Here is a 23,377-nt window from a genome sequence, read left to right on the forward strand (position 1 = left end):
AACTAATGCAGAACAGTTAATATGCATGATATCAGTGCACATGCATGAAATAACTTATTAAGTTATTATCAGAGTTTTCTTTTGTATGCATGTCTCTATTAAATGCACACAATTTTAGTTTCATTTTTTATTAGAACCCGCGGATACTCAAAATAGGCACAACAATTTTTTAAAGTTCAAGATAGGTTCTCAGTTGTAGCTTAACACATAATTTATATTTTATTAATAGGTTTCACACTTGACCCTTGACCGATATCAGAAATTAACACCATCCATCAAAATATTAGAAATCAACATCTAATGTCGGGATACTAGAGACATCAACATCCATTGATGTCACTTTCTTGGTATACCAATAATAACAGTTGTGTCTACACACCACCCTCAGGCAAAGTGGCAAAAACTTCCTAAAATTATGATCGGGAGACGAACTACCATATCGAGTTCAGGGGCACAATCGCACATGGAGTTTTAGTATCATCACAGTTTTCTAAAGTCGTTATTCAGGATTTTCACACTATGAAAGGGACATCCAGAAACAACATTAATTATATTGTTTTATTTCTTTTATCTTTTTATCAAAAGACAGGTTCTTTATAAAAGATTTATTTTGTAAATCAACATGCAAAACACAATACGAGACATTTGCTCGTTATAAATTTAACAGTACAATTAATTTAGAAATCAATAGTTTCAAATGGATTTTTGCAATGCATAAAATAAAACTTAGAGCAACACATGTTCGTGCTTCACATGACCTACAATGGTTCATATCTGACCATCGATACATCTTATGCAAAAACCACAATGAATATGTGATTACACAATTATCCAAATATGTCTACAAATGCACATTCATTCACACACAATACAAATGTACATGAATAAACAATTTACATATGCATATGAACACATGCCTATAATATACATTTTTATTTTCATGATTCATCTGATGCATAACATGTAAACGTGCACATAATTATGCTAATGCAACAACAATGTAATTTCAGAATTCACGTGTTTACTATATGCATATTTAAGCCATCATAATATTAAAGTTCATGAGCATACATAAACAACCACATTTTTACCAAATTTGAGCATGCTCGAGTTACCAATCAAAACATACCAAGCTCAAAGCTATGCTTCTCGTACCTGAGACAACACTGAGACCTTATTGGCAATCGATTGGGCTTAGGCAAAATCATACCAGTTCCAGGCGATAACCATATGCAGTCTCATATTGATTTCTACAAATATGTGGTGTCTCTTTACGACACTTAACTATATCAAAATTTTGTAACATTTTATGACACATGAACAATCATATACAAGCATGCATAATCAGTCACACAACATGTTTTTTTATCAACATTCATAAGTCATGACAGTCATGTAAAAGTATGCATAACAGTCATATAGAAGCATGCATTTTGTGACATTTTATAAAGCATAAACAGTCTTATCATGACATACATGAACAGTCACATCTATATGTATTTAACCAATTCTGAAAATTAGCTATATAACAAGCCAAAAGTCTATCATGTAACAAGCAAAAAAAACAACCATGTATAGGTTAAAAAATCAGCCTTATGACAATCCAATAATTAGTCATATAACAGTCCGAAAAATGGCTATATAACAATCTGATAACAATCATATAGTATGCAGATCAGATTTCAAAATGAACCAACATGATCATGGATCAATACAAAAAAAAATAAATCAATGCTTGATTAGTCAAGACATGCATTGTTAATAGAGGAAATTCGAACACATGCTCAATGACGTGAACCTAATGTGGATACTATATGAAAAGTAAAGAGCAGGTTTGTCTATTCCAAACTCTACATGAGACTTACAACCATACAATTTTTTTTTAACAGACATCAATTGACAATTGAGGCTTTACACAAATCTGGTTTTGGATAAGATCTAGTTCAAAACAAAATCTAGATAGGCCAGCCGAGTGTGCAGTTAGTCCTGCATATATATATATAAACTAAACTAATGTTATGAAATAAAAGAAATCAAATATATGGGTATGAGAAGCAGACTTTTTCAAGCAAAATTTAAAGGCAGTTTTAAAACTAGTATATCGAGACTAGATCTGCGCATATGTGTATGTCGGTAGATCTGTCCAAGTATGTATCCGAACAGATCTGTCCAGGTATGTATCCGAATAGATCTGCTCATCGGTACTGCCGAACAAATTTGTCCACATGTGATGTTAGACAAGTCTGTCTAGACTTGCCCACCTGTACATATGGCAGATCTGATCTATAAGAACATGTATATTGTATTCTTTGTCCTCTTTCGATGCATATACAAAAAAAATACCATCATACATAGCAAATCAGTATATGAAATCCCAAACCTTTACATATTTGATGCATAAAAAAAATCGACCATCATGGGTGCAAATCAACACCTATATATATATATATATATGTTAAGCCATATAAGCATATATGAATTCGAAGCCATGAAGTTCTACATGTATATAAAAATATATACTCATAAAAAAATCAGGTTTCCCCCTTTCTTTTCCACCAAAACATCAGATGAGTTCGACTTAGGCCGTTTCTCCCATTTAAATCGTTAGAAGAATCCATACCTTCGATCAGAGATGAAAAAAGATCAAAAAATAACGTTGGATGATCGAAACACAAAGAAACCCTCTTCCTTCTTCTTCTTCTTCTTCTTTCTTTCCTTCCTCTTTTCCCTTTCTCTCTCTTTTTTTTTCTTTTCTTTATTTTTCCTTCTTCCTTTTCTCTCTCACTAAAACAAAACCTAGAGAGAGAGGCGAGTTAGACCCTTATATATATATATATATTAAATTATTATTTTTGTCTTTTAGAGAGATGGTGAAGTACTTCTCGAAATTCTCACTCATTTGGCTTGGAGGTAAAACTCTATCTCTAACCTCATTTTTACTTTTTTAACAAATTTATTACTTTATTGTTTTTACTTTTTACTACATGTGGGCTCTTCTAGAATCCCTAATTCTGGGTAGAGTTCCACAAATATAGAACTCTACCATATCAAGAATAAAATTTTGGAATTAATTAATTATTTATTAAATAATAAATATCCAAAAAGTTTCAAAGGGTGACTTATCCCTCTGGGAGTCTTCTTAACTTCGAATTTTCCTTAAATTAAACCTTTATATTGAATTTAAAACTTTAATTTCATTGGACCTGGATTTTGGATATGGATCCAAATCTGAAATCCAAATCCATATGAATCTTGAACTGAATCAGATCCTAAGTAATATGGGTCTTGGACTGAGTCTAGATCCATATTAACTTGGATCATATGGATCAAATCAAATCTGATCCAACCCAAACCCGGTTCCATTGAGACGTGCCTTTTTTGAAAAAAAAAATGATTTTTGGGCCAACTGTAGCCCGAATTCAAAAAAATAAAATATCGTTGAACTCAGAATTTTGAGGCACATCTAACGATATATAACTCAAATTTCACCTCCGGATTTAACTCAAACTTCACTTGATTGTAAAGGTCAAAAATAAAAGTTTTTTTTTTACATTTCAGTTAGCTTATTTAAGTTTTGTCAATTAGACTTGGACCAAACCCAGATTCAATTGACGTCACCTAAAATCAAGTATTTATTGATTTTTTTACAACACTTAGACAAAGTTTCAAAAATCTATGAATTTAACTAAGTATAAAAATATACAATATTACACCACCACCATCCTCCTCCTCGCCCTCATTTTTTCACATTTTCCCACTCTATTTTTCTCATGCTACCCAAACAAGCAAAAAACTATCTTTTGAAAAACTTCCCATATCAAAAACTCTGATAAGCAAAACTTTCTTTTTCTATGAAAGTTTTCTCTCTTCCAAACGTGCCCGTGATTGTGGAAGTGTTTGAGAGTAATTGTTGTAATCTTTCTTGCTCGTATCATTGTTAATGGCATTACCTTGGTTTACAATATCCTATCTTTTTCCTCTAACCATTCCATATGATTGCACTTAGGGGTGTCAACGGATCAGGTATGACCCGATCCTGACCCATACCCAATCCTAGCCTATAGGGTCAAGGTTTAGTTACAAAGAAAGGGGTCCGATTAACTATTTAAGTCAGACTCATGAGGTCCAATTATTAAATGGGTCAGGAATGGTTTACGAAAATTTGTACCAAACCCAGGTTTGACCTGAATTACAATTAAGAGTTTATGTAATTCTTATCGAATCCAGGTATGTTTTTTCTTATGAAAAATCCGGCTGGATCCAAATCTGGATTTGATACCCCCACATCACTTAGTTTGATCCGGGTTTGGACCCACCAATTTTAATAGAGGTTAGACCCGTTGAGACCCCTAATTGCGCTGTGAAAATTATGTCTGTGTGAATATGCATGTGCACAAGGGCTCCACACACCTGGCTATGTGGGTCACTGCCCCCAAGGGTGGGAATCCCTTACCTTAAGGCCAACGCAGTAGGCCCCTGGTGGGCAACGCGGGCAGTCCAGGGGTTTTAACCACTTGGAGGTGGGCCACAAGCAGGGCGTTAATCTCTTCCGAGACCCACCTGAACTGGGGTTTCCCCTCAACCCAAATGCAGGTTTGAGAACTTGAAAACAAATCTGGTCAAATTTCAAGTGACCCAATAACTATCTGAACCCAACCTCAACCCGATTGTTACTTGCATGAGCAGATTAGGGTCGATCCCGATTAGATCCTGATCTGACCCGTTGACTGTCCTATCTACGAGGAGGCTTGAATATCCAACTCTAGAATTCATCTTTCAGTTCATATTGCTGATCGGATTATCAAGGCAAGCACTCCTGTATGGTGACACTTTTGAAAGCCAACTTTCTAGAAGTGTTTAAACTTTAAATGCTAGTATCATTAATGTTGGACTGTTGTGGGCCCATCTGAGATCAAAGTATAATCCATGTCCTCCCTATCCACCCACCCCCACCTCTTTTTCTCACTTTTCATGCTCCTTGATGAGATTTGGCTCAGCCATGGGGTCACATATGGTTCTACACTTTAAATAAATAATATTCAAATTCACTTTATGAACATGAACCTAACCCACAGAAAAACAGACAACTTAAATAGATCAAAATTACAATAGTGAACACAATCACACCCCTTGTCCAGGATCAACCTTTATCATTATATGTCTACAGAAAAACCTCACTGCATGCTCAGAGCAGCTTATCTGCCAACCATTTATGAGAATCATCACAAATACCTGCTGGCCAAAACGTCAACACTGATGGATCAATTGCTTGATTGGATTCAGACCATGCTCTTCATTGCTGCAATTTTTGGAAAACCTGCAACTGCAACAGAAAAGAACCAGTGGGCTCAAGCAGTTGTCTTCTAGACGAAATGCCTCCAGGAGGATACTATCGTTTCTGATGAGGCTGTGAATGTTAATTTCTCAATCACTGAAACCTTCAATAAATAGTTGAGGAGGAACATATCCAGCAAATGAGAAACAATGGCTTCCAAAAATTGTACCCTTGACATGGCAGAATATAGCCACTGAGTTAGAACAATCATGGCCTGGCCTTGAAAAGAAATTGATCTCAGAAAGGAACCCTATTACCCGAAACTGAAACACAAGAAAACTTCCATTTTCTATAACTTGGTTTCTGATGTATGATTTTCCTCCATTCCTGGTCCAACCTTTTCTGGGTTAGGGATGCCATTTAGCTGCTGCTGTAACTGGCACAACAAACAGATCAATGTAGGCATTATAGGCGACTCATGAATCTTTATGGGAAACCATTTATACCTTCATTCTACCACATTAAAATGAGACAGGTAAGTTCATAATACATAATACACCAAATGTTACATGTTTAGTTTTCCAACAGATTGCCATTTGTTTTTTCCAAAAAAGACCAGGTTGCTATTTTGAACAGGAATAGAACTATGATTTCTTGCAGAACACCTAAACAAGAATAATTATCAAGACAAATCTTTACAGATAGGGAATTCACGTCATTTCAATTATTTTAAGCTAAGTTGGAAGGATAGAAACAAACAGGGTTCTTTATTATTTAACAGGGGATTCTGAAAGGATTTAAAACTCAAAACTGAAAAAAAAAGAAGACTCCAGCTTACATGCACGTATTTTGCCCTTTCTTTTGTGATTTCATCAGTTAAATTCAAGACCCTGCATAAGGAATGATGATAATGTTATAATTTACTGTCCTCAATTCATCACAACTTGTTCCTTTTTTGTCTGCAAGAAATGAGAATAATCTAAACATGATACATGGGGTAGTTAATTGCAAAGCACCTATTTTGCAGCTCTGAAATCTTAAACAGCAATAGTCGCTCTCTTTCAGACGTTGCTGCTTCATTCTGCCAAAAAGAATCAGAATAGCTAAAGTCAATATGATGATACTGTTATATATATATACACATTAGTAGAATGTATATGTATATACATATATAAACATATATTATTTATCATGTATTTACATTTATTTATTTATTTTTTTGGGAGCTAGCTGTTGAGCTAGCCGTTAGGAATGCCTAACAGCTAGTCTAACTGCTAGTTAGACTAGCCATTAGGCAAGCCTAACGGCCAGTTGTCTCCCTCTTGCTCTATAGTCTTTGCATATCTATATGGGCATCTGCCCATTGTTTAGCATGCTCACTAAGAGCATTTTATTAACAAAAATAATATTTTTTATGTGTGATCTCTTGTGATTATTGTAAAATTGTATTAGCCCTTGGTGGCTTGACCTTTTGAAATTGTGACTTGTGCTTGGCCTTAGTGCCTATCGAAATATTTATACCTTTTGGAGGTTGTTTCATTACAGATACAAACACAGAAATTCATCTGACATGTCATTGTTAAGATAGATGTACTCATTTGTGTATATATACGCATGTATATATATTAATATAATATATTATATAATATTTATATATAATATATAAATATATATATCTTAGTCAACCTAGGTTCACTATTTCTAGCCATTGGAGGCTAGTCCAACGTCTAGAAGTGGTCCCCTCTTTCCTCTATTTCTCCCTCTTCTTTTTCCCTATAAATAGGGATGTGTGTGTGCCTTGTATGGTTAGAGAGTGATGGGTAGTTTTTAGGCTTTTGAGTGTTTAAGTATTTGTAGTGAGGTTTGTAATTTTGTGTTTTTTTTATATTATTTGAATTTCATTCTTAATGAAATTATTTATTTTATAATTCTTTTTCTCCATTGTTACTTCTATGGTGAATATGTATTCAAATACATTGCATTTTTTGTTCTTAGTATCCATTATGGAGTGCATCAGGATTCGTGTCATTTTCATGACATGGTATCAAAGGAAGGCATCGTGGTCTTGAAAAAGATTCGTATGGTATGGATTCAAGTTCTTCGCATTCCGATATGTACCTTTGGCCCCTTTTGGTTTCATATATGTGGTAGGCATTTTTAAATGATTATATTAAAACATCTTTTTTTGAAATTAGAAATTGTTGTCCTTTGATATATGAAGTATATGTTTTAGATTATAAATATGTATGTTGAAAAATTATATTTTACAAGAATATGTGGTTTCTTAAAATCTTATATGTATTTCATGTTTTGCAAAACATTAAATTTTATGTTGTATTTTCCTTTTGAATGTCTTTTAACATATGTGTATACATGTGTATGCTTGTTATTATGCCCATATGTGTATTCATGGTTTATCTTTGAGATTTTTTAATGTATCATGATGTTTCCTTAATGAGTTTTAATTGTGTGACCAAAGCATGAATTTTGTGTAAACTCCTTGATTAAGATTATGAATCTTAGAGATTTTTCGCATAAATATTGTCATTAGTGATAACACAGATATTTTCTATGCTCTCATAAGATCCTTCTATCATCACATGAATGTATTACTCCATATATAAGTGATATTGCCTCCTTTTTAAAATACCTTATTAAGTAAAATTTATTCTAAAAATTAATGGCTTGTATATTAAGGAATTCTTACATTATATTCCTAGGTATATGCTATAAGTAGTCTATATGATTACTATTGATGGGATAATTATGGTTTGTCATCATATGTCTAAATGCATGTTTTAATAATTTTGAACATATTATGCATTTTGTGTGCATTTCATCTTGAATAAAAATTATATTTTTTAGTGTTCTTTTAAGCTCCTAAGTAGATATTGTGCTTATGTTTCTTTATTTGTGATTTCGTGTTTGCCTCTTGTTTGAGCTGTGAGAGTGAGAATCTTTATATGTTTGTTTTTAATTGTCTCATAGTAGACTAATGATTTAAATATAATTTCTTAAAAGCTTCTTTTTAATAAAATCATATATATTGTTCATCTCTTTATTGAGAGTTATTGGATCTTTTGTATGTGGCGTGCCTTAGTACACTTGTTCCTTGATTGATGGATTTATGATTTCATTTTAAAGAATTCTCAAAACTTCATCTCCTCTATGTACATTGCATATATTGAGCATGATTCTTGTTTGCCTATTCAAAGTTGTAAAAATTACATGTGATATATTGTTGTGCATATGATTACACTATATTCATTCTAAGATTCATCTCCTTTATTGGATTTAATTTGAAACTTTGTCTTTTCAAATTGGTTACTATATACGAACTCACTCATTTGGAAATTGATTTTCGTGAGTATATACTACCTTTTTTATGGAATTTGATTTGTTTATCACATATTTTTATATGCATGCATCATTTTAAAAAAAATGAGTGTATGCGCATGCTTAGATGGATGTGTGGAAATACAATAAAAGATAAGATTCAGAACGAGGAGATACATAAGAAGGTAGGTGTTGAACCCATTGAAAATAAGATGAGAGAGAATCGTTTACAGTGGTTTAGACATATTCGGCGAAGGCCTAATGATGCTCCAGTTAGAAGGATGGAGAAATGGGAAAATATATTAGTTAAAAGAGGTCGGGATAGAACTAGGAATACTTGGATGGAGATGATAGGAAAGGATATGAATGCTTTGAACCTCACCGAGGACATGGCATTGGATAGAAATGATTGGAGGAGAAGGATTCATGTGGAAGACCCAGAATGATTTTCTTTTTTGGTTCATATCGCCGACCCCAATTGTTTTGGGATGAAGGCGTTGTTGTTGTTGTTGTTGTATGCATCATTTGTTTTTGGCTTTGTTATTATTGGGTTAGGGTTAGCCGTTGAGGTGAGTTATACATGCACCTCATGTCATCTTATCAAATCTAGATTCTCAAGTTTATGAGTGATGTATTGTCATTTGCCTTGGGTTTGATTGATGGTTGATTGACCTCTGAACTCATTATTGTTGGAAATCCGAGTTGGTCGTTGGGGTGAGTTGTGTGTGCAACTCGTGTCATCTTATCAGTATAGGCATGTGTCTAACTAGCACGTGATTGACCTCGGTCTCTATGAGTGTGTTTTACTACTCATTTATTTGTGTAGCCATTGTTACAGTATTAATTCTTCTTGATGACATTAGTTTGTTTTTCATTACAAGCTCTCTTACCTCTTGTGTTTCTGTAACATCGCGTATTTTCATACTTAGTTAAATTTGATTTTTGTCAAAAATTTGGCTAAGTCTGTGAAAAAAATTGTTTGAGGCTCAATTTTTAGACTGAAGTCTTTGAGTCTGGGCTTGACTCAGGTCTCATCGACAAGGTCGAGGCGAGCCAAACGAAGCGTGAGAAAGAGTTTTATTTTCGACTTTTAAATTCAAGCGAAATTCAAGTTATTTTCGGGCGAAGTTCGGAAATTGATATTTGTGTAATATGTCGTTGGATGCGTCTTAGAATTCTGAGCACAACGATATTTTACTTTTCTGAATTTGAGTCCCGGTTTGCCCGAAAATTACGTTTTTATGAAAATTTAGCAGTTTCGCGAACTGGATCCAAAACTGGATCGGATTGGATCCAAGGCATATGATCTGAATTATTATGGATTTGGATCTTATTTAAGACCTACTTTAATCTGAGTCAATCCAGATTTTGATCCAATTTTGTTTTGGATATGGATTTTATTTTTAGATCGGGATCCAGATCCAAATCCACGTCCAAAAACAATTTAGCTTTAAATTCAGTTTAAAACTTTAAAATAAAGTTAGTTAGGGATAAAAAAAAAAGACTCCTAGAGTAATTAAACTAACTTTGGAAATTCAAAATTTATTTAATTAATTATTAATTAATTATTAAATAATTAATTATTAAATAATTATTAAATAATTAATTATTAAATTAATTTTATTAATTCCGAAAATACAGTTTAGGGCTAAGTAGGACCCCTTATTCTTACTTAAGAGATGCTATGAGAGTTTTAAAAGAATTGGTAAGTTAAAAATAAATAAATATACCAAATGTGGAAAAAAGTCAACATGGGAAGTTTCTAAAAATTTTGAAACTAGGGGAGAGTTCTCATAGCCTTTTTAGAAAGGGCTGGAGAAGGGGGAACGTCACCCCCTCTCCCTCACTTTATAAAAGAAAAAAAAGGGGGGAAAGGGGAAAAGAAAGAGAGGAAAGAAAGAAAAGAGAAAGAGAGAGAAGAAAGAGAAAGAGGGAGAGAGAGAGGAGAGAAAAGAAGAGAGAAAGAGAGGAGGAAGAAGAAGGAGATCTCCTCATCTCCAGCCGTCCGGTGCTTGCAACCATCCTTTTTTCGTCTTTTTTTCGATCTTCGGTTAAGGTACGGGTTTCCCTTTTGATCTCGAATGAGAAAAAGAGCACATATTCGTTTTTATGCAATAGTTTAGTGAATCCAATGGGAAGAGGGTAAATTTTAATAGTCACCCTAATGATCCATGGTTGAAATTAACACTATTTTTTTTGTTTGAACACTTTTTCAAAATAAAACCGCATATGAGTGTAATTGCATCCCTCTTCCTTATGTTTTGTAAAGATTTCAATGTTGTGATTAATGTACCACATCGTCTTGACTCCAAATTCTGAAAAAGGAAGACTAGATAAAGAAGCTAAGATATTCTCATATTTTTATTATGTTGATATATCCTGTGTGAATCATCATCTGAACACATATATTCAACTTATTAATCTTCCAAATACGTGTAAGTTTCAAGGAATAAAAGATATAGGCCACTGTTAAATTCTTATATTTTTATTATGTTCTTGTATGAACTTAATGTCATTTGCGTTAAAACTATCAGGCATGGCATCAATATATATATATATATATATATATATATATATATATATATATTGCTAAGGTGTTGTTTTTTAATAACAGCAAGGACAAGAAGAACATTTTGTTAATCCGATGATACTTGGAAAAGTGTCTAACCAGATACATGCCCAACACATTGTGTCTGTGGTTTTACCACCGCATTGGTTACCCACATGGTCAGCAGGGTCCTGTGTAAAGCTGAAGCCTCAGGATCAAATTTCGCTGGCACATGGGAGCTGCCATTACTTTTAACATGGTAAAAAAAACAAAACAGCAGGCTTATGTAGCCTGGCTGGGGTCTGCAAACCCCCAGCCGGCTACCTTCTTTTGGATGAACAGCTGGGCACTGCACCCTGCTGAGCACAGCGGATGAAGCCTGCCCTGTTAAGTAGGATGGGCAGCAGCTGCTGCACCTGTTTAGATGCAGCAGGCTGGGTTCAACCGGACCAGCCTGCATGCCAAAGGCATTCTGGGTACTGTTTGGGTTTAGCCCCAGCCGCCTGGGTCATAGTTTTTTAATATATATATATATATATATATATATATAAAAGTGCATTCAGTCGTGTGTTTTTAATTTCCAGACTTAGCGTGCTAATTTAGTTGACTGCTACATGCAAAGGAATGATACTCTACAAGCCTGCACTTAGTTATACATGTACATGGGTAATAGTATGCATAGGCCAGACATGTTATGTTATGCTTGAACAGCGTAATGTTTCATAATTGTCTCATTGTACAGGTGCCTACTTAAGTCAATATGGGTACAGTGCTCTTATCAAAAAGAAGAAGAGAGGGCGCAGTAGGCCTGGGCAGCAGGCCAGCCGAGTGCAGCTCGGCTGGTCAGGCGTGACCAAGTATAGCTACGCTTTGATAGGCCGCAGGCCCAGCTGAATCCATTCAGCTGGCCCGGCCTGTCATACCGGTTGTGCTCAGCCGAGTGGCTCGGTTGGACAGCAAAAAAAAAGAAAGAAAGAAATTTGTTATATATTTAATACTGGGTGTTGTGTGAATCTGAAATTTTGCCTTAAATTTGTATGAAGGTTTCCAGATTTTGTTAAGAGCATGAATTTTGATTATAATATATGTTATGGTTACAATTTTTCCCACATACCATGATTTGATATGACATACTTGAGTAATAGGTTGTTTCGAGGTTGTTTCAAGTACACTTGCATACATAAACCAAGTGGGAGCATGCAATGGATATGTATATTCAGACGAAAACATTGCATAGGTAGTTATGAATACACTATGAACTTATATATATATATATATATGTGCATATTAAAAAAAAAAGCATGCATTGACAGGGTATGTACACTTAAGAAAGTTAGGCTTTGAGGTGAGTATGTGTCTGCAATGCAAGTAAGAAGGTGATATGAGTATGTGTAAGCTTGTATTTGTCATTAGCACACGAAAAGAAATAAAACATGCTTATGAATATTTTTGTGCCATGTGCATAGCTAAAGAGTTGAATATATTGAATATATGAATGTGCATTTGGAAGGCATGTAATTTGTGTCATAAGTGGCATATTGCTTTGGCGTTTGCTTATGGTGCATCGATGATACAAGTGGATCATCGCAGGTCTGAAGAGCCTTGAGCACTAGATGCTCCTTCTTTATTTACTGTTAAATGCATCGCAAAAACCACATTTATTTTTATTGCATTGCATTGCACTGTTCTATGTGTTTCTACGGGCAGGAGTCCCGTGATGGCTCTCGCAGGGGTAGATGCGAGTTGTTGCCTTTGTTTGCATGTTGAATTGCAAATTAAAGAAATGAGATAATAATAATTTAATAAAAATAAAAAAATAGTGTAATGTACTTTCTAAGATGTCTCGTCGGGAGTACGAGACTCTTGGAATTGCGGTTTTGGGAAAACCAAAAGGATACAAAAACTTTGTGTGCATTGTTTTTGCCCCTGAACCCGATATTTAGGTTCTTTTTTCTGGTCACGGTTTTAGGGAGAGTTAGTCATTTTTCCTGGAGGTGGTGTGTAGACACAGCTGTTGTTTTGGTAACAAGAAAATGACACCAATGGATGCTGATTTTCATGGTGTCTCCGACATTGAATGTTGATTTTCAATGTTTCGATGGATGGTGTTGTTTCCTGATATCGATCGAGGGTTAAATTTGAAACCCAGTAATAAAATAAAAATTATGTGCTAAGCTACCCTGGGAACCTAACTTGATCTCAGGGTTTTTACCCGTTTGGTGTATCCGCGGGCAACGGTAATTAAAAAGAGAAACTTAAATTGTGTGTATTATAAGGCATGCATATGGAAAAAAAACTTTAAGGAAAGATAATAAAGTGTTCATGCATTGCACATAAATCATGCATATTCTTGTTATGCATTAGATCATGCATGTTTACCTGTTCTCTTAACTGTTAAATGTTGGTGAATGCTTAATGTTGTTCCCTAATGCATGTTAAATGATTGTATTGCTTAAATTGTGATCTTTGTTACTTATTAAATGTTCTCTTATACTTAATAATTGTCTTTATTGCATGAATGCTTAATCGAATTATGAATTTGTCATAAATGCATTTCGCAAAAAATATTGTATGAATTCTTATGTGTATTCTTTATGCTCATTTAATTCATTAGATGGATTCATACGCAGAATTTCTCGGATTTCAGACACCATATTTCTGTGGTCTTTCACAAATGCAAAGGATCAGTGAAATGACTCGCTTCTAAGAGAGCTATGAGTGATACACGTTTGCTAGACTGCTTCACAGATGGACAACGTGGCTCTGCTTTTCTTTACTTTTCTTTTACATTCAATTGTTTATGCACTCTGAATTTCCTTATGCAATTGTCTCAAGACCTATCATTAATTATTCAATAAAAGTTTTGTTTGGTTTGGTATGGTATGGATGACAAATGTAAGATCCGTTGTGGTTGGTTGGGTTATCCAATGGTGAGTGGAACTGTAAAGGCCCCGAGTCTCTGAAAATGTTTCCGTAATGATTTAAAAAAAAAATCTGTATTTTCAAGGGGTATGAGTTGGGGTCGTTACAGTTTCCACATGTTATGCCTCGTATCTAAGTGTCATTATATGTAAACAAGAGATATTTGTTCACACTTTTGTGTGTTTGTTTAACTCATAAGTGGCATTGAGATTATACTCTTGTTCTAGTAGTTGATACACTTATTTTGAGTATCATTATATGTAGACAAGAGATGTTTATTCACTTTTATGTGTTTGTTTTGCCTATAAGTGGTATTGAGATTATACTCTTGTTTTAGTCGTTGATACAATTATTTTAAGTGTCATTTTATGTAGACAAGAGATATTGTTCTTCAACGTGGTGAGTTATGTTCACCCACTGTACTCTTGATCTAGTCAATGATACACTTGTTTTAAGTGTCATTATATGAAGACAAGAGATGTTGGTTATTCACATTGTTTTGTGTGTTTTAGCCCTTTAGTGACATTATGATTATGCTTTGTTCTAGTCGTTGATACACTTGATTTTTAAAGATTGGAGGTCTAGTGAGGTAATTGTTTATGGTGGTCAAACTAGTGTTAAGATTTGCAAATATCATTCATTGTGTTATATGAGATTTTTAAATCTCTTCGTAATTTTTCTAAACTCATTTGCTCTTGTATAAGAAATGGTTATTGAAATGTTTTCATGCATTTTGCATTGAATATGCTTTAGTTGCATGATTAAGGATTTTTTAAATATGTTTTATGATTGATTGTCTTGTGTGTTTTGCATAAGTTTAATTAATGCTTTCTAAGCATTTGTTAATGAAGGATATATTATTTTTACTTTGTGAGTTGTTGATGTGTATTTTCATTGGGTGTTTTTCCTTGGTCCATAAGGGATCACTTTCGTATTGATATCGCATTATAGCCTTTGTGACATTTCTTTGAAATATTGTTTGTTTTATGAGTTAGTTTTCTAAGCATGTGTTCTTGGAAATTTTTCATTGTTATCTCTTGAAAGGATTTCTTAAAATTAGTTCATAAATAATTTTTCCATTGATTCTAAATTATTGCATGATTCGTTCGGATATGCATTAGTTGTGTGGTCAATATTGCTTCTGAAATGTAATAATTAATTGATTTATGAGTATTTGTCTTTTCTTAAAACTCTATTAAATGATTGAAATCATTTCTTATATCTTCCGTTGCGTAAAAATATTTTTATAATTTATACTCCTTTATGAGTTATTTCTTCATGGTATTGATAATGTTGAAAATTCATGCCTATTATTCATTAATGTGTCTTTTGTGATATAGATATATGTGTACATGATATTTATGAATAATTAAAGTGATTAATGACTATCATGTTTAAAATTAATGAATTTTCAAAAATTAATTCTTACTTTAAATAATTTTGAAAAATATTAAATTGACTTATTAAATATTTTAACTCCGCCTGTGTAGTTATACACTGCCGGTCCCAAGCCCGGATAAAGGAGGAGGGTTGCAGTAGGCCTGTGACAGCCAGCATAAAAACTTTGTCATATCCTATGAAAATGAACCAATATGAGAATTTCGTTGGGGCGTTCCCTACTGAGCGACGCGCTGTACTCTCTAGGCCCGGAGGCAGTGATAAATGTGCAAGGGTTGCTAGGTCGTCGCCCAGAAGCGACGCGTCACACCGGCGCCCGGGTGTGGTGTCAAATAGGCAAGGGTTCCCTCACTTTGTTGGACGGGTGGGGGTAAAGAAGTTAGTCCAAGACCATAAAATTAGGTTAGCCACTTGGAACATAGGGTCTTTAACTGGTAAGTTGGTAGAGTTAGTAGATGTTATGTGTAGGAGAAAGATTGATATTTTATGTCTTCAAGAGACCAAATGGGTAGGTGAGAAAGCTAAAGTGATAGAACCTTGGGGATATAAGATTTGGTATACAGGAATAAATAGGAATAGGAATGGAGTAGGGATTGTTATGAGTCGTCAGTTTATAGATAATGTAGTTGAGGTCCGTAGGAAGGGTGATAGAATTTTACTTATTAAATTAGTATTAGGTACGGATATTATTAATATTATTAGTGTTTATGCACCTCAAGTAGGTTTAGATGATTCCATTAAGCATCAATTTTGGGAAGATTTAGATGGAGTAGTACAAGAGACATCTTATGGAGAAAAGCTTTTCATCGGCGGTGACCTTAATAGACATGTAGGCATGAGTAGGGATGGATTTGAGAATATCCATAGAGGCTATGGTATAGGAGAAAGAAATGAAAGTGGAGAAAGGATTTTAGATTTTTGTTTGTCCTATGATATGATCTTAGCAAACACCTGGTTTAGGAAGAGGGAGTCTCACCTAGTAACATTTAAAAGTGGGGTTAATACGAGTCAGATAGATTTTTTCCTACTTAGAAAGAGAGATAGGGGTTGTTGCATCGATTGTAAGGTTATACCAGGAGAAAGTGTAGCTACACAACATAGAGTCTTAATTTTAGATCTTAGAATTAGACAATGCCGCAAAAGGGATAGACATAGGATAGATCCTAGAATTAAGTGGTGGGCACTGAAAGGAGCTAAACAAGGAATGTTTGTAGAGCAGGTAGTTAAGGAAGTTGATTGGTGTCTCGAGGAGGATTCAGAATCAATGTGGAATAAGATAGCGGGTGGTATGAGAAAGGTAGCTAAGGAGGTATTGGGTGAGTCTAAAGGCGGTGCACCACTAGGTAAGGATACATCATGGTGGAATGAGGATGTCAAATTAGCTATTAAGGTTAAAAGAGAGTGTTATAGAAATCTAAGTAAGAGTCGTGATAAAGAGAATTTGGAGAAGTATATGATAGCAAAGAAGGAAGCTAAAAAAGTTGTTCGAAACGCGAGGGCTAAGGTATATAAGGAGGTTTATGACAAGTTGGATACCAAAGAAGGCGAGAAGGATATTTATAGGCTTGCAAAGATGAGAGATAGGAAATCGAAGGATTTGGGTATGGTTAGATGTATCAAAGATGAAACGCAAAGGGTTTTAGTCAAAGATGAGGAGATTAAGGAGAGATGGAAAGATTATTTTGATAAGCTATTTAATGATAGTCATGCTCAAGATCTTGGAGACTTCTCCATTCCTTTTCATGAGATAAATCGTGACTTCATGCGCAAGATTCAAAAGAAAGAAATTGCAGAGGCTTTGAAGAAAATGAAATCAAGAAGGGCAGTTGGCCCAGATGGTATACCTATCGAGGCTTGGAAATGCTTGGGAGAGAAAGGTTTAGAATGGTTGACAAATCTTTTTAACTTGATTTGGCGAACAAATAAGATGCCTAATGAGTGGAGGAAGAGTACTTTGGTGCCTTTATATAAGAATAAGGGTGATATACAAGATTGCACAAACTATCGTGGTATAAAACTCATGAGTCATACTATGAAACTTTGGGAGAGGGTGATTGAGTCTAGGTTGAGGAAGGTTGTCATGATATCGGAGAATCAATTTGGTTTTATGCCTGGAAGATCAACTATGGAAGCTATACATCTTCTTAGACAACTTATTGAAAGATATAGAGAGAGGAACAAAGATTTGCATATGGTTTTTATTGATTTAGAGAAGGCATACGATAGAGTACCTAGGGACGTTCTCTGGTGGACAATGATGAAGAAAGGTGTTTCTCTCAAGTACATTAGTATAATTAAAGATATGTATGAAGGAGTAGTAACCAATGTCCGCACTTGTGGAGGGGTGTCAACCAATTTTCCGATAACGGTTGGGTTACATCAAGGATCTGCTTTAAGCCCTTTCCTATTTGCGATAGTGATGGATGAGCTTACGAGATCAATTCAAGAAAATGTACCGTGATGTATGTTTGCTGATGATATTGTTTTGATTGATGAGTCTAGAGCTGGGGTTAATGCTAAGTTAGAATTATGGAGACAGACATTGGAAGCTAGAGGTTTTAAGTTGAGTAAGAGTAAGACTGAATATATGGAATGTCGGTTTAGTAAGCAACGAAGTAGTGATGGGAGTGTAGTGAAGCTTGGTGAGCAAGATATACCGGTGAATGATTATTTCAAATATTTGGGATCCATCATTCAAAAGTATGGAGAAATTGATGGAGATGTAAATCATAGGATAAAGGTTGGGTGGATGAAATGGAAAAGTGCTACTGGAGTGCTGTGCGATCGTAGAATGCCATTGCGGTTGAAGGGAAAGTTTTATAGGACGACTATTAGACCCGCTTTACTATATGGTACGGAATGTTGGGCTGCCAAGAGACATCATATTCAAAAAATGAGTGTAGCTGAGATGCGGATGCTTAGATGGATGTGTGGAAATACAATAAAAGATAAGATTCGGAACGAAGAGATACGTAAGAAGGTAGGTGTTGCACCCATTGAAAATAAGATGCGAGAGAATCGTTTACGGTGGTTTGGACATATTCGGCGAAGGCCTAATGATGCTCCAGTTAGAAGGTTGGAGAAATGGGAAAATATATTAGTTAAAAGAGGTCGGGGTAGGCCTAGGAAGACTTGGATGGAGATGATAGGAAAGGATATGAATGCTTTGAACCTCACCGAGGACATGGCGTTGGATAGAAATGATTGGAGGAAAAGGATTCATGTGGAAGACCCAAAATGAATTTCTTTTTTGGTTCATATCGCTGACCCCAATTGTTTTGGGATGAAGGCGTAGTTGTTGTTGTTGTTTGTTGTTGACTTATTAAATATTTTTTATATATTATATGTTTGTGTGCTTGGCCATCCTCTCTTCATAATATATAACTAATGTAGTTATTCTTTGAAATCTTCTTATGATATATATTTGTATAGTTAGGATGTTTTGTTAGCTCTATTTATAGGTTTTTGAAGAATTGATGATATTGAAGATCCTCCGTGTAATGGAACATATGATTGAACACTCCTTAAAGAAGCAGAAGAACTTGATGAAGTCTATGAAGACACTTTATGTAATGGGGTTATTCTTTTGTAATTTCAAACTTACAGTAAGTCACTATAAGTTTGGGGGGGGGGGTCTCAAGATGAATGTAGTATATATATATATATATATATATATATATATATATATATATATTAGTCAACCTAGGTTGACTAAGGTTGACTATTTCTAGCCATTGGACTAGCTCCAACAGCTAGAAGTGGTCCACTCTTTAATCTATTTCTCCCTCGTCTTTTTCCTTATAAATAGGCATGTGTGTGCCTTGTATGGTTCGAGAGTCATAGGTAGTTTTTAGGCTTTTGAGTGTTTGACTGATTGTAGTGAGGTTGTTTATAATTTTGCATTTCATTTTGTATTATTTGAATTTCATTCTTAATAAAAATATTTATTTTATAATTCTTGCGCTCCATTGTTGCTTCTACGGTGAGTATGTATTCAAATACATTGTATTTCTGGTTCTTGGTATCCATTTAGGAGTGCATAGGAAATTGTGTCATTTCATAACAATCACATGATTATAAAGTTACCAAACTGGTAATGAACTGCATGAGATATTCTCAAAATTAACCAAGAAAATAGTGTCATTTAGGAATGCAAGTGGAGTTTTGACCAGGTCCAAACTTGATCTGATCCATATTATTGGATCTAGGTGGTAAATATCACAATCCAGGTTGGAATTGAAATATGTATTATAATATCACGTATTTTTGCACTTAATCATTTCATGATTTTGTTGAAAAATTGGCTAAGTATAGAAGAAAAATCGTTTGAACCTCAATTTTAGATCAATGCTTTCGAGTCAGGGCTTGGCCCAGGTCTCATCAGCTAAGTCTAAACGAGCCATTTAAAATGTAAGAAAGAGTTTTATTTTCGACCTTTAAATTCAAGCAAAATTCAAGTGAAATTCAGGTTATTTTCAGGCAAAATTCAAAATTTATATTCATGTAATATACCGTTGGATGTGCCTCGAAATATCGAACGCAACGATATGTTACTTTTCTGAATTCGAGTTTCGGTTGGCTCAAAAAATGCATTTTTTGAAAAAAGAGTAGTTTATCGATTCAAATATGGATTTAGATCGGACTGGATCCAATGGAATTAATCCAAATTAATATGAATCTGGACTCTACCCAAGACTCATATTAATCTGGATTTGATCCAATCCAAAACCCACTTGGATTTTTGAACATGGATTTGAATCTTGTATTCGGATCCAGATCTAGATCCAAATCCATGCCCAACAATTTTCTATATTTAAATTCATTTAAAATATTTAAATTGGAATTAATTAAGGTTAAGAAGTCTACCAAGTTAATTTGGCTATTTTTGAAAATTTTAAATAATCATTAATTATTTAATACTAAATAATTAAATAATTTTATTCAATTTTGAATTTTAATTATATGGATGATTAGGTCTTCTTAAAAGAGTCCTTATACATGCCTAAGTAGGCTAAAGTAATCTTTAGAAAAGACTTTTAAAAAATTGGAAACTTTGAAAAAAAAAGGCAAAATGAGAGAGTTTTGAAAATTTTAGAAAGAGAAGAGAGAGAGTCCTCAAAAGAGAAAACTCTCCTTCTCCAGCCCATCTAGAGAGGGATGGAGAAGGGGAGGGGGAGCGTCACCCCCTCTTTGTCTTATTTAAGATAAAAAAAAATGGGAAAGGAAAGAAAGAGAAAGAGAAAAAGAGAAGAGAGGGAGAGAGAAGAAGAGGAAAAGAGAGGTAGAGGAGGAAGGAGGCTTCTTCTCCACAAATCCAATTTTTCCACCATTATTTTTCTTGTTTCATTTCGATTTACGTAAATGTACGAGTCTCCTCTCTTGAATCAAGTGAGAAATTGAATGTGGATGGGTTTTTCATGCTTGATTTTGATAAATAATCCATGGGAAAAGAGTAGATCTTTATGTCTACTCTAAAACACATGAAGGAGGATTTATGAATCCTCTTCCATGGACTAGTTTTTTGTTTTATTCATCTTTTCAAAGAATAAATTTCTGTGTATGCTAAAACAGAATTTTTATTTATTATATAAGTGTTTTTTTTAAAGCTTACTTTTGATGAAAATCGATTTTCATGGATGGTCCATGTTATGGACTGTTAGATGCATTTATGCTCATGGTAGGTTGATTCCTATTCATGCTTTCATAAAAAAAATGGTGAATCTGAATATTTTTGGAGTTGATAGTATGTTCATGCTTTTACAGTTGTCGCATATGCATATTACAGGTATTTGAAGGTTTATGCTCATGAAAATGTAAAAAGGCACATAAAAGAATGTATTAATGAATCTGTATATGTGTATTCCGCTTTTGAAATAGGTATTTTTGAACCACTTGTGTATAAAATGAGACATGCAGACACATGTTGAAACATAAAAAATAAATAAATAAATAAAATTTTATGGACTCGGCTGACTGGCAGCCCATCCGAGTGGTACTCGGCTGGCTGCCAGGCCTTAGCAGAATGCCCACAGGCTCGGCTGGGCCTGTGTAGTGACTGCCAGGCCCAGCCGACTGAGTTGGAGCAGAACCCCAGCCGACTGGGTGCAGTTTATTTAAAAAACAAAACACAGATTCTTCTTTTCTCTGAGCTGACTTGGCAGCCAGCCGAGGGTGCTCGGCTGTTGTTGGCTGCATGCACAGGCCCGGTATGGGCCTGTGTGTTGGCTGCCAGGTCCAGCCGACTAAACTTAGCTGGACTAGAGCTGAGCCCAGCCGATCCGGTCAGCTGGTGCTTTTCAAAATAAAATAAAATATATATTTTTTTATTTCTGATGGTAGTCTGGCCAGACCTGGGCAGCACCCAAAGAGGTGCTGGTAGGCCTGTTTACCAGGTCTGTCAGGCTTTTTAGGCCCAGCTGAGCAGGTGGGTTTAAAAAAAAAGTATTTAATACTGGGTGTTGTTTGAATCTGGAATTTGAATTGAAATGCATGTAGATTTCCAGATTTTGTTGAGATCATGCATTTTTATTCTAATACATGTTATGATTAGAATTTTTTACATGCCTTGACTTGATATGACATGCTTGAGTGATATATTATTTCAAAGCTGCTCCAAGCACACATGCACTCATAAAAAGAATGTGTTCGGTTATGTGATCTAGTTTCCAGATTTCGCTAAGGTGGTTGATCTATCTTTATGCCCACTTGATACACCCTGATTGCTTTAATTTTAAGTGCAAATTCAGCTATCACATGCATACACAAACTTCAAATGTGGAATGTTTACAGGATGTTTATGTGAGAGTTTGTTCTCATGCTTGCGTGATAAATGAAAGCATGCAAATGGCATAGTGGAGTAAACTAATGCATATGAATGTTGTAAATCATGCACATGTTAAATTGACATATACGAATGTGCATTTGGAAGCATGTTGTCATCATTGCATATATGGCACATTGTTATGATTTTGCATATGATGCATCGATGATCAAAATAGATCAAATTAAGCCTGGTGAGCCTTGAGCTTAGGTTTGCTCCATTTTTACTTGTTTTAATGCATCACAAAGTCACATTGATATTTTTTCACTGTATTTCACTGTTCTATGTTTTTCGCGGGTTGTGGTCCCGTGATGAGTCTCGCATTTGAATAATGTGAACTTGTGTTACTAATTTGGTATACTGAATTGCAAATTAATGAAATGACTATTAATAAAGATAAAGAGATAGAACAATGTAATATAAGTTCTGAGATATCCCATCTTTAAAATGAGACTCTTAGAGTTGCGGTTTTGGGAAACTACGAGGATACAAAAACTTTGTATGCATTGTTGCTACCCCTGAACCCGATATTGAGGTTCTTTCTCCTTACCACAGTTTTAGGGAGAGTCTGTCACTTTACCTGAAGGTGGTGTGTAGACATACATATTGTTTTGGTATACCAAGAAAGTGACATTTGTAGAAGTGCAGTGAAATAAAGTTAGGATCTTCCACAAAAATACTTAGATCCGCAAGAGAGAATGTCTAAAGAGACACTTGAACATAACCCTTAAAAAGGGTATAATGGAAAAAAAAAAAAAACAATCTTTATTGAAATGATAAAATGCTTAAGAAGCATTTAATGAGTTTACAAGAGGGGATGCACCCCTTTATATATAAGTGAGAAAGGAGAGCTCTTAAGGAGCTAGTCCAACGGTTACTTTACTAGTTAAGTTCCAAGTGAAACTCAACTAGTTAAAGTTGTCTAGTTCTAACAGAACTAGAACTAGACACTAAAAAACTAAAAAGAAAATAGAAAAAAAATAAAAATAAAAAAACATAAATATATATAATAATAATATGAATATTATTCTTATTATATATATATATATATATATATATATATATATATATTACATTT

The 23,377-nt window shown here is 34.5% G+C and overlaps 1 protein-coding gene across 5 annotated transcripts in view; it reads right to left on the reverse strand.

The window, feature by feature from the left end:
* Positions 1-5,000: 5,000 nt before the first annotated feature.
* LOC149836076 (serine/threonine-protein kinase BLUS1-like) overlaps positions 5,001-23,377 on the reverse strand; it is a 96,300-nt gene continuing 77,923 nt past the window's right edge. For 4 of the 5 annotated variants that reach the window (XM_090008978.1, XM_090008975.1, XM_090008976.1 and 1 more), the window contains 3 exons: positions 6,292-6,356; positions 6,114-6,165; positions 5,001-5,711 (listed from right to left, as the gene is read on the reverse strand). In XM_090008978.1, coding sequence (XP_089865104.1) covers positions 5,625-5,711; positions 6,114-6,165; positions 6,292-6,356 — 204 coding nt within the window. In that variant the 3' untranslated portion in view covers positions 5,001-5,624. The remainder of the gene's footprint in view (positions 5,712-6,113; positions 6,166-6,291; positions 6,357-23,377) is intronic. The other variant, XM_090008974.1, reaches the window with a different exon arrangement.

This window comes from Nuphar pumila, chromosome 6 (assembly GCF_984573655.1).
Source record: "Nuphar pumila chromosome 6, dmNupPumi1.hap1.1, whole genome shotgun sequence".
Classification (NCBI taxonomy): Eukaryota; Viridiplantae; Streptophyta; class Magnoliopsida; order Nymphaeales; family Nymphaeaceae; genus Nuphar; species Nuphar pumila.